At 50.9% G+C, this 13,924-nt stretch overlaps 1 protein-coding gene across 1 annotated transcript in view; it reads right to left on the reverse strand.

Moving 5' to 3' along the window:
* Window positions 1-13,924, reverse strand: part of LOC125620822 (meckelin-like) — a 53,138-nt gene that overhangs the window by 16,298 nt on the left and 22,916 nt on the right. Inside the window, 11 exon segments of the mRNA XM_075118450.1 lie at window positions 255-345; window positions 1,507-1,624; window positions 6,380-6,521; window positions 7,192-7,257; window positions 8,913-8,990; window positions 9,437-9,509; window positions 9,626-9,726; window positions 11,493-11,558; window positions 12,656-12,720; window positions 13,319-13,412; window positions 13,414-13,558. Coding sequence (XP_074974551.1) covers window positions 255-345; window positions 1,507-1,624; window positions 6,380-6,521; window positions 7,192-7,257; window positions 8,913-8,990; window positions 9,437-9,509; window positions 9,626-9,726; window positions 11,493-11,558; window positions 12,656-12,720; window positions 13,319-13,412; window positions 13,414-13,558 — 1,039 coding nt within the window.

The raw sequence follows: 13,924 nt of genomic DNA on the forward strand, positions 1-13,924 counted from the left end.
TTTCCTACCTGGCTGGCAAAGTGTGGGCTCGGGGAGAGGAGGCACAATTGAACTCAGTCTCAACCCGGACAACATCCGAGCTCATTCGCGGCTCTAATTATCACCTGCTGAAACAACAGCTGCCAAGTGCTGGGGAACTCAAAGGAAAGTCAACCAGGTCTTGTTGTTTCAGCTGCTTCATTTCACATTATTTCTCTCCCTCTCCCCCCCTCTCCAGCTCCTGCCAAGGGAATCCTGGGGTGCCACAAACTTGCCTGCGCTGTTGCAGTGCTATCTTGCTTCGCATACTTCACTGTCAACAGGAAAGCAGACTGGTCTCCTGGGCTACTGGTTGGCAAGTCAACACTGCACAAGCCAGCGTAAGAGGGAAAAAACAGAGAGGGGTTATCTGGGGGACAGAGCAAATAATTGGAGAGACGAACAATGAATTTTAATGAAACCTCTGTAGGAAATGAGTGGAGGGAGTTGAGTTAATTGTGCAGAGCAGGATGGGGAGATTAGAATTCTTCTTGCATAGAAGATGGCAAGTCTCAGCACGAGGGGAGACGTATAGATCATGATCTCCTTGGGGAAGGTGATAAAGGAGGTGCTAGCTGTAAGTGGCAAGGAATACGCTAGAGAGGGGATGGCTGGTTATAAACACCATCTCCTCTGGGCAAACCAGGCTGCCTGGGAACCCAGGCTTTGGTCTCGCCGATGGGGCGGTCGGCGGGCGTTGCTGCAGAGCTGTCTGTATAGGCGATGAGGTTACCCATACAAATAGCTCAGCTGTGTTCTGCCAGCACTCCTGGGCACTACATTAACGCCAGGGTTGCTAGCCCTGTGTGGGTTCAAAATGCAGGTAGCTGGTCTGGTAGCTTGTGGGCACCAGGCACGGGGCTGTGCAAAATCCCCAGGTTAGGTAGAAGCAAAGCTTGCTGAGACTGCCACAGAGCATGCTGGGACTGTGTCCTGGGAGCCTACTGGCTGGTGGATCTCACTCACTGCTTGGCTGGGGGCACTAATCACATTGCATGGGAGCAGACCAAGGCCTGGACACACATTCCACAAAGATGCTTTTATTGGTCATTACCTAGTAAGTGGGTCATATATGGTAGGGCAGGTCCTCGCCCCTTACCTCGGGGCTCTCTGGCTCCACCTAGCTGTGTCTCTCTCTCTGCCCACTAGCTGTGGACTCCCCCCTAGGGGGTGGAGCTACAAGTCCCAGCATTCTAATTAAAGGGCCAGTCCTTATATTTTAACCCGCGGGATCCTGACACACTGCAGGGTTCAATCTCTTCCTGATGCCAGAGAAGAAAGGTTATTGAACCACCTACCACGATCAGTCTTTCAATTCTGTGTGCTCCGGGGCTTGCCCTCCTACAGAGCCAGCCACGCTTCACCTAATTTTCCTGGAGAAACTCCTGTAACATCCCTTCTTTGTGACAAATGTGGGGGAACAAAAATCGATGGCCGTCAAAGAGGCTGAGCCGGTGACTGCCCCAGTGGCCTGCCCATGCCCTTTACCTTAGGAGCAGCTCTGCTGCCAACGTGACAGATGCTGGTTGAATGGATAGGTTCCCTTGCCTGCCCGAGAGCCCATCAACTAGAAAGAATCTTCTTAGCCTCTGAGACCTCAGGGAAGCTGAAAGAAACATGCAGAGAGGAGGGTTAGCTGCATACACAGACGCACCATTTCTGGTAGCCAGGGCATTCAACCAAGATGCAATCTCAGAGAAGGGCTGCAAATGTAATGAGCACTGAGCTACCTATTTGCAGAGACACCATAAATGCCAGCTAGCTGCACACCCCACATATGAAGAACCAGGGATGAGAACACACATCTGCTCCAAGACAACTTACACACCCTTATAACCAGCCCTATCACATCCCGCCCATCAGCCTGTTCACTGGTAATAAGACTACCTAGCTCTCAGCTAGGGCTTTTCATCAGTCGATGTCAAAGTGCTTTACAAAGGAGGTCAGTGTCATTACCCCCATTTTACAGATGGGGAAATTGAGGCACAGAGAAGAGAAGAGACTTCCCCAAGGTCACCTAGGAGGCCAGCACCAGAGCCAGGAATAGAATGCATGTCTCCTGAGTCCCAGTAGCAGCAGAATTCCAGTCTAGCCCTCAGACTGAAATGAGAATGGCACAATGTCCTGCTTTTTGATAGCAATAAATTCTCTCTCCCTCCAACATGGAATTAGTTTTCCTGATCTGTGGCTTTCAGGCTCATTCTTCAGGCACTTTGCATGCCTGCATAGCCCCTAGAGCAATCCCATAGGAGTCAATGTAGACTCTCTGGAGTAAAATTCTAAACATGCTTAAGAGTTTGCAGGACTGAATTTGCTTTGGTTCTTTTTGCAGAACTTCATAAGGACAAATCCAAACCAACATAAATCTAGTGAGGAAGCTGGTAACCAACTTAGGTTCCTTACCAGATATAAGAGGTGGACAATATATAACATTGTTTTTTAAAATGAAATGTGTCTGTTTTCATGTTCACAAACTTCAGCACAAAAGGTCACATTTGGTGTGAGAATTTCTGCATTTGCAAAAACAAACCAAACAAACCCCACCATTTTGACAAGTGGAACCCAAAATGCATTGCATTTGCTTGAGCAAAGAGTAGGATCCCCCACCCCTACCACTAGCTGGCCTTAATGTTACTTTGCACTCACTTAGCTCCTTACAAATGTTGTTATAACTATGCCAGATAGCCTCACTAGAAGGCAGGTATACATAGCATCATCCCCCATTTACAGATGGGCAGTCTGTGCTTCAGAGGTATTAAGGGCAAGAGAGTTTCAGACTCCTCCAGGCACAAAAACAGAATAAAAAATGCACACACATTTGTGTGCCTAAATTGTGTGCACATTTACCAAAATCTGCAAGAGCAAATATGCTAATTGTGCATGCAAGTGACTCTAAAGACTGGAACTGATAAGTATGCCCCCATTTGTGCACAACGATGGGTCTGAAAATCCAGACCCGAGGGACTTGGGCAAGTCCCCACAAGTCAGTCTGCAGTGTAGGTGTAACGGTGTCGGTTCCATGATAGTAGAGAGACAAGATGGGTGAGGTAATACCTTTCATTGGACCAACCAAGTCAGTATCAGAACCAGGATTACAAACTAGGTCTTTTGACTCTCGGTTCCATGGGCGGCGGGTGAACGTGCCACTGGGGGAGGCTAGCCCTCGACACCTCCCCCTCTGCCCGAGGCCCACCCCTTCCCTCCTGCCCCACCCTCGCCCAGAGCGCAGTCCCCCACACCACCGCTGGCCCCCCTGCACGCCGCCGGCCCCAGAGTGCCGGGCAGGCGGGTAGCGCAGCTAGAGCAGCCCAAGCCCCCGCACACCCAGCCCTGGGCCTTGCGCACATTGGCCCCAGCCTGCCTGCCCCAGCCTCTCGGCCACAGAATAGCGGGAAGGGAACTGGAATTAGACAGGAGTGGGCTTTGTGGCGGAGCGTGGGCAGGGCTACGCCAGGCTGTTTGGGGAGGCACCGCCTTCCCCTGCCTTTGCTATCCTCCACCCATGCTCAGTCCTCTGAGCGTCTCCAGGAAAATCACTTCACAAAAGATTCCTGTTTGCAAAATAGCGATTGGAAAAAATGATCAAATTGAGAAGATAAATCCTAAACACACCAGCATGGACCTAATGTTTGAGAATCAGGTGTGATCGGAGCAGGCAGTACAAGGATTGCATAAGCAACCTGTGTATTGGTTCAAATGGCCAGCTAGCTATTGGCATATGGTAATTGTGCATGCAAATTAGGCACCCAATTGGACACACATTTTTGTGAGAATAAATTGCATTTTAAAGGTTTTCAATTTGAATAGAGAAAAGTTTCACTAATTACACAGGGATGGCCTTTTTCACTGAGCAGCATCAGTTTTACAGCCAAAGTCCTAGCCAGCAGGAGACGATCTTCCAGACAATGGAGGCCAGTTTCAAATTCCAGGGGCACAAAGTGGGTCTAAAAAGTCTTTCCTATGTCTATTTCAAGCAGATAAAGGTCTTAAGATTCATGACTCCGTTTTAAAAACACTAAAGGCTAATGGGCTGGAACATACTGCTGCCTCTCAATCACTCATTACACAAAGAAATAGGATCTGACAGGGAATAATCCACACAACAACCAACGTGACGTCATCTGTGCATGAGAATGAAATGTAAGGTCACCGGGCCAAGGCACAAAAGCGAGGGCCAATAGCCTGTGCGCTTGGGCCAGACACAAGCCTATGGGGATGCCAGAGCAAGAGCTTGAACAGGGGAACGGGTACGATGGATCAGCTGCACAAGACTTGGCCATGTGGTGGAAGCAGCCCAGAATTAACTTGCCATCAGCATGGTCAGTGAAAACAGGGAACATTTCATCACATGGCTAACGACTATTTGCATCGACCTAACTATGTTGACTTAACTCCACCTCCGCAAGAGGCATAGCGCTTAAGTCGGTGTAGCAGACAAGTTAGATAGGGATCAATATTTTAGTGTAGATGCTTACAGCAGAGATCCCTAAACGGTGGGGCGCGCCCCCCTAGGAACATTTGGGGGGGATATGGTGGGGCCTGGGCCAGCCTCCACATGGGGCGGGGAGGGAGCACCACCCAGCCTTGTCCCCGGCTCTGCTCCAGGCACCAGCCCCAGCCCCGGCTCCATTCCAGGCCCCTGCCTCAGCCCACTTAGCCCTGTCTGCCCCCCACCCCCAGCTCTTAGCCCCGGCTCGGGGGAGGGGGGCGGTATGGACAAGGGTAAGGGTGGGCGCAACCATGAAAAGTGTAGGGACCACTGGCTTACAGAGTTAGGTCAACCTAACTCTGTAGTATAGAAAACAGCTCAGTGAACGGTTTCAGAGTAACAGCCGTGTTAGTCTGTATTCGCAAGAAGAAAAGGAGTACTTGTGGCACCTTAGAGACTAACCAATTTATTTGAGCATAAGCTTTCGTGAGCTACACGAAAGCTTATGCTCACGAAAGCTTATGCTCAAATAAATTGGTTAGTCTCTAAGGTGCCACAAGTCCTCCTTTTCTTTTAGCTCAGTGAACTTAATCCTGTGCTTGAGGGCTTTGCTGAATCACGGCAATAGAGAATCTCTCTCCTCTCCGCATCCAGGAGACCTTTGTACTATCCTCATGCCAAATCTGTGATTAACTGCCCCCACTCCCCCCAGCTCCATACCAGCATTACCACTGTGTCCCTTCCGTGATCTGTTCACTAATAATCACAGTTACCTCTATGCAGCTACCATGGTGCAAGGTTAGTTGCCCAGCCAGAATCAGGAATGGGAGGTGTGGGCACCAAAGCCTTGGGGCTAATATTGGCGTTATGGGTGACTAAATATCCCTGAGTTTGGGAAGGCTGGGTCCTGTGGTTAGCCAGTAAAACACAGATCACACACTGAACACTGGCTGTTACATTCTGTTCCCTGGCTCTACCAACGCACTTTGTACCCTGCAGGTTACAATAAGGACACAGGACAATGTCTTTTCATCACAGGAGCCATGCAGCAAGTAGCACCAAAGGCCTATGGGCAGATGATCACCTGAACTGAGCATTCAATTGCTGAGCACCCAGCAGGGGGTTTCCACCATCGTCTTTTACATGCAAAGGGTTTTTTTTAAAATGATGCTTTGCAAACACTGACAAATTCAGCCTTGTGGGGAAATGACCTTGGCCCCCCCATCTCTGTTTGCTCATCTAAGAAATGGGAAAAAGACCAACATGGTCATCAGTGACTTTCAGGTGCCCATCTTGAGACAATTAGGTGTTAAGCAGCAACAGCTCCTCTCATCTTGAGTGAAAAGACAGGGTTCTAGGCGTCTCGAGTTGGGTGCCCAAAACTGGAGATACCCAGAATTAGAGGCTGCTTTTGAGCATTTTGGCCTAAGTGACTTGCCCAAAGCCACAGGGAATCAGGGCAGTGCCACGATTAGATCTGCTGACTCAGAGTCCCGTGCATGAACCACTATACCACACCACCTGTCTGAACTACAGAGGCCTTTAGATGGCCAGCTAACAGACCGCCATGATTGGCTGCACACTCTCTGGTGCTTTATAATGCAAAACTACAGCTGTTCAGTCTTTTTCCTGCAGATTTGCTGGATCCCTGCTCATTAAGAGCGGGCCCATGGAGCGCAAATGTCAAAGCAAACCAGGTAGTCTGAGCTAGGCCCATTGCCTTACAAGGATTCATTAGTCCTGCCTGAGCTCTTGGCAGAACAGGTACTCGGCTAATGAGCTCCAGCACCGCTCCTCGCTGTGGTTGGGAGTAGCAGTGGATCCTTCCCAGCTAAACAGAAATATTAGGAGTCACAGAGAAATGTTCAAAGTTGAGAAGCAAAAGAAAATCAAGACAGGGAAACCAACGCTCTCGCCAATAGAGAATCTCACCAGGGCTATTCAGCTGCAGCTGGGGATTCGCTACAGGGACCGGCCACAGCCAGTTCCCCTTGTCACTGAAGAATTGCAGGAACATCTCGTAAAAGACGGGCTCAGGGACTCGTCTCGGCAGGTTGGACACCTGTTCAGTGCACTGTAAAATAAAACCATGACAATGCTATAACAAAGATGCTGTGTAATTAGCCTTCCTTTGCCCAGATGCAGCTTTATCTGCACCGCAGAGACTTGTTCCGTTTTTAAGCAGAAAAAGACCCTGCGATTTCCACTAACATTTACTGCCTGGGATTTGGGGGCTATTCAGCCCCTTAGATTACGCTCTGGTCTCGATTGAAAGGCTGGCCCTCAGAGCAAAATTCTCCTCTCCTATGCAGTTCGGCTTGACGAGACTCATTCCCAGCCTGGGGATTCCTGGGACACAGGGAATGTCAAAGCTAGACAGATAAGCCACTCGCCCAAGGACCCAGAGGACATCTGTGTCAGGGCAGAGACTAGATTCCCAGATCCCCAGTGCTGGCATACAGACACAGACGTATTAAACAGCAGTATCTGACTGTAAAGACCATGAAAAGATTGAGCATTATTTCAAAATTCATTAACCCCAGGGGGCAGAAGAGTCTTGGGCGCAAGGGAGGAAAATAAATCACGAGCTCTGGATCTGGGAACCCAGTGACTTATCATGGAGTTTCATTGCAACGCCTCCATGCAATTACTGCTGCAGACAACCAGCCTAGCCCCTCATTTAGTGCTAGTTCAGAACACGGGAGGCAGGGCGGGGATGGCAGGAAGACGCAAATGTAACTTACAGACTGTTCGTAGGATGTCCCAAAGGAGTAGGCAGCATCGAGTGCACTCTGACGGTCTGCACAGAGCTAGCAGAGGGACAAGAAAAGGCACTGAGACCAGGCGGTGGTGACGTGCACCAGAGATTCCCAACCCTGCTTCCTGGGACACCTCTGCGCTCCTGGGGCCGTTGCTATGAGACCAGTGCTGTCAGTAGGCTGAGGAGACAGCCTCAGACTACACCCTGAGCCAGATCCTGCATGCCATAGGGTGATCAGTGGTGGGGATGGAGCCTCTCAGAAGCAGAAAGAGGGGAAGGTGGGTATGTGACACATGTTTCAGTTGGGGGTTCACTTTCTCCCCTCGCTCTGGCCTCTATTATCCACTTGGTGCGGACACCCAACATGGTCCCAGGAACGTTAAGAGGTGGTATGTAGAGTGATCAAACAGCTGTATCAGTTAGAGCTGGAGCCTTCCCCACATCTTCCGGCCAATGCAGGATTGTTCCCTGCTGTCAATTGTCTACTGCTTTATCCCATTGTAGGTTTAAAGGTCCCAGGCAACAGCACTTCCACCACTTCCCTTGTGAGACTGCCACAAGGACTGCTCTCAGATAGTCAGCTCCCACTTTCAGCCCATTACCCCTTAGATAGCTATCTTACAGAGCTCCGATTCCTGTAGTACCCAGGCATCTCACAATCCTTTCACTGAATTTATCCCCACCACTCCTCCTTGGGAGGCAGGGCAGGGCTGCAATTCCCCATTTCACAGGTGGGGAACTGAGACAGAGAGAAGATCGCACCGGCAGTCTATGACAGAGAGACCTGAACCCAGGTCTCCCAAGTCCTAGGTTAATGCCCCACCCACCCGACTATCCTTCCTCTCTAGTGCAACTTCAATTCTCTTCTAGTTAAATTCCACTGTCCCAAACTAACTAACCCCCCTTTAGTGTGACACCCTTCACACGTTTGCACTTACATGTCCCTTCGCCAGGCTGGACGTACTTTGTACTTGTGATCTGCACTCAGCAGTTAGACTTTCCAGCTCCTGGATTATTTTTGTTGGTTCTCCAATTTATCATCAGTAACTGGTAATTATCTCCACAGGGCTGTATGAAGACAGCCCGTTCCCCGTCCGGTCTGTGGTGTGCAGCCCCTGCCCATGCAGCCCCCTAAAGCTCTGCTGGCCCTCGCCCCTATCCCATTGGGAATTCCTGTCTAATTTACTGCCCACTGTCACCCCTGCTTTCTGGGTTTGTCCCTCCCATTAAATATCTGTACCATGCTCCTAACCTCTCCAGGCCCCTTTTTACATCTCTGTCCTGATTGTAGCTCCTCCTAATTTAATTTGACCTGCAGTTTTCAACATTGTGCTGGTAACCCTCCCTTCCAGGTCTTTAATGAAGCTGTTGAATAAGAAGACCTCTAACACTAGCCCTTGGGATAACCCTGGAACTCCTCCCCTCAACTTGATATGCTGATTTTTATTATCCCCTTTTGTTTATGATTCTTCAGCCACCTTGCTCTCACTGTGTCCATGCTCATGCCCCAGCCAATTTGAATTAAGGTGGCGAGCAAGATATCATGTAGGAATTATTACATGGTTGCGGAGACCCAGTGGTTCAAAAGGGGGCCACAGTTCCGATAATGTTGGTGGATCAGACTAAATTTCGGCCCCTAGTTCTAGCAACTGAATCCCAGCACTGGTTTCACGTCACAGCAAGGAGAAAACAAAATTAACTCACCTGCAAAGTGCCACCTGTCACGTCCTCCCAGCCTAAGAAGTTTCCTTGGGCATCGTACTTTACAAGCTTAAAATTGATCTGGTCAGGGTAGGGAAGACAAAGTACAATCATCAAGTACAAAACTTTGCAGAAGAGCTTGGCAAGTCTAAGGTTTTTCCATGCCCAAGTGCAAGCAGATTTCATTTAGAGCACCCTTTGTTTTAGCTAAGGGAAGGTTTAACAAGGAGCCTGTTCTGAGCTCCCAGTTCAGCTTGTTCAGTAAGATAAGTTTAGAGGAGCAGAGTCTCCTACAAAGAGAGGCAACTTGAGCTGTCCAGGACCCTGTGTGGACACCAAACAAGACCAGGAAAGGGTACAATACCCCAACCACAGCAGTTGAGGTTGAAAGTGAAGACAGGCAGGTTCTGAGAGAGGGCAGGAATGGGACTGGGGTTAATTAATAAAGAACATATGTATTATTTCTCATCTTTTAATTCATACACATAGCTCTGTATGTGTCTGTCTGTGCATCAGCCGTGATTTACCTTGAAGTTCTTTCCAAAGGAAAGTGGAGGCAGCCCTGTCTTGCTATAAAATAGCTTCGGAAGGTTCTGGCTTCTGAAAAGAAAATCAAATCCTATTTGTCCATTAGAAAGAAAGATCGATAGATAGATATGAACAGTGATAATCAGTAACAGCTTGTCACCCAGTTCTGCAGGCACAGTAGGACTCACTCAGCCTTTGCATACAGGTCGTAGGCCCGGGTTTCCAAGGAGAAGGTGTTCAGAACAACCATGTTGGTTAGGAGCTCGCAGGCAGTCAGGTTGCAAGAGTTCTAGGGAGAGTGCAAATAAGGCAGGGTCGTAGCAAGAGAACGACGTGTGAGTTATCGCAGTACAATCCCTAGTGCGGGCACACTGAGTGGACGTTTTCAGAGAACTATCCACAATGACTCCAAGATCTCTTTCGTGAGTGGTAACAGCTCATTTAGACCCCATCATTTTAAATGTATAGTTGGGATTATGAGTAACAGCCGTGTTAGTCTGTATTCGCAAAAAGAAAAGGAGTACTTGTGGCACCTTAGAGACTAACCAATTTATTTGAGCATGAGCTTTCGTGAGCTACAGCTCACTTCATCCGATGAAGTGAGCTGTAGCTCATGAAAGCTCATGCTCAAATAAATTGGTTAGTCTCTAAGGTGCCACAAGTACTCCTTTTCTAGTTGGGATTATGTTTTCCAATATGCTCAAAGAAAGACAGACCAAAAAAAATCTCCGTGGGAGAAAGCAGAATGCACCTGCCCGTCTGAGCACCTCCATCTTGGATCCCTTCAATCCCAGCCTGTCCCCTCTGTGCACAGACTTCCTACATGCAAAAGAGCGCGCTTGGACAAAGAACCCTAGCTACAAACACTATCTCAGGAGCTTATACAGCCCTGCACTGGAGTATCTGAGTGCCTCACAACATTTACCCTCCTAACACACTGTGGGGCAGGGCTGATATTCCCATTTTACAGGGGGCAAAATGAGGCACAGAGCAACTAAGTGATTTGCCCAAAGTCACACAGAAAGTCTGTGGCAAAGCAGGGAACTGAAGCCCAGGTCTCCTGAGTCCCACGCTAGCTCCCTAACCAGTAGGCCATCCTTCCTCTCTAAAGGATGTGATTGCAGAGCCATTGGCCATTATCTTTGAAAACTCATGGCCATCGGGGGAGGTCCTGGACGACTGGAAAAAGGCTAATGTAGTGCCCATCTTTAAAAATTTGGGCCAAAAGAAATCTGATGAGGTTCAACAAGGACAAGTGCAGAGTCCTGCACTTAGGACGGAAGAATCCCATGCACCGCTACAGGCTGGGGACCGAATGGCTAGGCAGCAGTTCTGTAGAAAAGGACCTAGGGATTACAGGGGACGAGAAGCTGGATATGAGTCAACAGTGTGCCCTTGTTGCCAAGAAGGCCAATGGCATTTTGGGATGTATAAGTGGGGCATTGCCAGCAGATAGAGGGACGTGATCGTTCCCCTCTATTCGACATTGGTGAGGCCTCATCTGGAGTACTGTGTCCAGTTTTGGGCCCCACACTACAAGAAGGATGTGGAAAAATTGGAAAACGTCCAGCGGAGGGCAACAAAAATGATTCGGGGACTGGAACACATGACGTATGAGGAGAGGCTGAGGGAACTGGGATTGTTTAGTCTGCAGAAGAGAAGAATGAGGGGATTTGATAGCTGCTTTCAACTACCTGAAAGGGGGGTTCCAAAGAGGATGGATCTAGACTGTTCTCAGTGGTAGCAGATGACAGAACGAGGAGTAATGGTCTCAAGTTGCAGCGGGGTAGGTTTAGGTTGGATATTAGGAAAAACTTTTTCACTAGGAGGGTGATGAATCACTGGAATGCGTTACCTAGGGAAGGTGGTGGAATCTCCTTCCTTAGAAGTTTTTAAGGTCAGGCTTGACAAAGCCCTGGCTGGGATGATTTAGTTGGGGATTTGAGCAGGGGGTTGGACTGGATGATCTCCTGAAGTCCCTTCCAACCCTGATATTCTATGATTCTATGAAAGGGAGAGGAAACAGCCGAAGAGGGTAGCAGCAACATTACTTACATTACAAGCCAGAAAACTGCCATCAAGGAAGGTGGCCTCCCAGAGTGAGGTGGGCTGCCGGGAACTCTGCATGGAAGAGGATGTTCTGGCTGCAGAAGGTTCTTGGTAACACTGAGGGTCTGTCTACCTGGCAGTCAGAGCTGTGACATGTCGGTAACATGCACAAGCTAGCTTTGGTCTAGCTCAGGGGTGGGCAAACTTTTTGGCCTGAGAGCCATATCGGGGTTCCAAAACTGTATGGGGGACCGCGTAGGAAAGTCTGTGCCTCCGCAAACAGCCTGGCCCCCGCCCCAACTGCCCCCCTCAGAACCCCTGACCTATCCAACCCCCCCTGCTCCTTGTCCCGATTGCCCCCTCCCAGGACTCCCCCACCCCTAACTGCCTCCCTGGGACCCCACCCCCTATCCAATCCCCCCTGCTCCCTGTCCCCTGACTGCCCCGACCCCTATCCACACCCCAACCCCCTGACAGGCCCCCCGGGTCTCCCATACCTATCCAACCCCCCCTATACCTCTGACCCCTATCCGTACCCCTGACCGGCTCCCCGATACCCCACCCCCTACCCAACCCCGCCTGCTCCCTGTCCCCTGACTGCACCCCCACCCCCTGACAGGCCCCCCGGGACTCCCACACCTATCCAACCCCCCCCGTTTACCCCCCTGAAACCTCCACCCCATTCAACTGCCCCCTGCCCCGACTGCCCCCTGGAACCCCCTGCGCCTTATCCAACCCGTCCCCCCGCTCCTCGCCCCCTTACCAGGCCGCTCAGAGCACCAGGACTGGCAGCTGCGCCGCCCGGCTGGACCTTGCACCCCCGCCACCCAGAGCGCTGGCGGCCCAGCAAACTGAGGCTGCAGGGCTGGGGGACAGCAGGGGAGGGGCCAGGGGCGAGCCTCCCCCGCCGGGAGCTCAAGGGCCGGGCAGGAGGGTGCCGCGGGCCACCCCACCTCTGGTCTAGCTAGATCGAATAACAGCAGCGGAGATGCAGCAGCAGAGGGTAGCCAGTGGAGTACCGACCCGGGCTGCCAGGGCGATTGTTACTGGAGCTAGCTAGAGCCAAGTTAGCTCCGGTATGGCGTCTACATGTACTGCACCTCTCTGACTGCCGCGCAGGCATGCCGAGACAGGGAGAAGGGCCGGTTAGAATCCCGATTTGCACCTACACAAGCACCGCACGCCGACGCCTGGCCCCTCACGGTCCGGCCGTCAGCACGGACGCATCGCAGGCCTGGAAGACAGAGGAGCGTCAGCAGCTGCGGAAGGCGGGAGCTGGGGTTGCCAAGTTACCGCGCGATCAGCTCTGGGAGCACCTAGAGTTCTCTAACGCATCCAAAATTGGAGCCTGACCCTGCTCAGGTCTTCACTGTGGTAGGCCACACGGGCCCAGAGCAAGTCTGGTGAGTCACTGGAGCTGTGGGGAACTCTGCTAATGACTTCACGCCACTCCAGCATGCAGCCTCCAGCTGGCAGAGTCAATGCAGACTGACCAGCATTAGCCAGAAGAGACTAAGGAGCACTGGGTTGGGCTGGCTTCATTTCCTCTGCGATTGAAGCTCTTGCACTAACACGTGGCAGAAACGCATAGCCAGGGACGCAGACAGGCTTTCCACTGGGCAGGTGCTTTTTAAAGCAAGTCACTACATTTGGATCTAGGTTTCAAAACACCCTCCCCACTCCGACAGGTCAGAGCTGGAGTTTTGGTTTGGCCCATTACAGAGCTGTGGGCCAGCTGCAAAATTCAGCTCCCAAGTTCTGGGCTGTTTGGCTCAGGGCCACCCTTAAATCAATCAGTTTTCAAGCATTCGGCATAGCCAGCTCCCACTCACCTGCGGGGCTTTTCACCAGGTGCTCCCCACACGGGCTGCACTGAAATGCCTCTGTGTCAAGGAACTGGCTGGGGCCACAGTTCCCTGGTGGGGTTGGTGCTGCTCTCCGTTTGGGCAGAGCAGCAAAGAGGGTAAAGCAGCCAGGCAGAGAGCAAACAGTAGCCCGCTAAAAAGCGAGACATTTTTTCTGAGCTCCAGCAGACGTCTGCCGAGCTTCCTTCCAAAGCCCTTCGCCTCTTGCTGGCTGTATGTGTAGATAACAGCATCCATGGTTACCAGCACTGGCCACTGGTGTTACACAACAGAAAAACTGCTTCATTCAGCATGTACCTGGGGTAACTGAGAACACGGCGGAGACTTCCCTCTTCTGTGAGTGCAGGCTTGGGGACGGGAGGCTGAGAGCTGGAACGACCAACTCAAGGACAATCGGATCTTTGGGCTGGGCAGGGAAGCAAACAGGGGCAGTGCAACTTGCACAGTTAAACAGGCATGCAACCAACACGACCCCCTGGCACTAGGTGCCTGGGACAGACCAACAATGCAGCAGCAGACTGCTATTGTAAGGATCTTAACAGGGTGGGGTGGGGTTTTTTTTTAAATTTAATT

This window comes from Caretta caretta, chromosome 12 (genome assembly GCF_965140235.1).
Source record: "Caretta caretta isolate rCarCar2 chromosome 12, rCarCar1.hap1, whole genome shotgun sequence".
Taxonomy (NCBI): Eukaryota; Metazoa; Chordata; order Testudines; family Cheloniidae; genus Caretta; species Caretta caretta.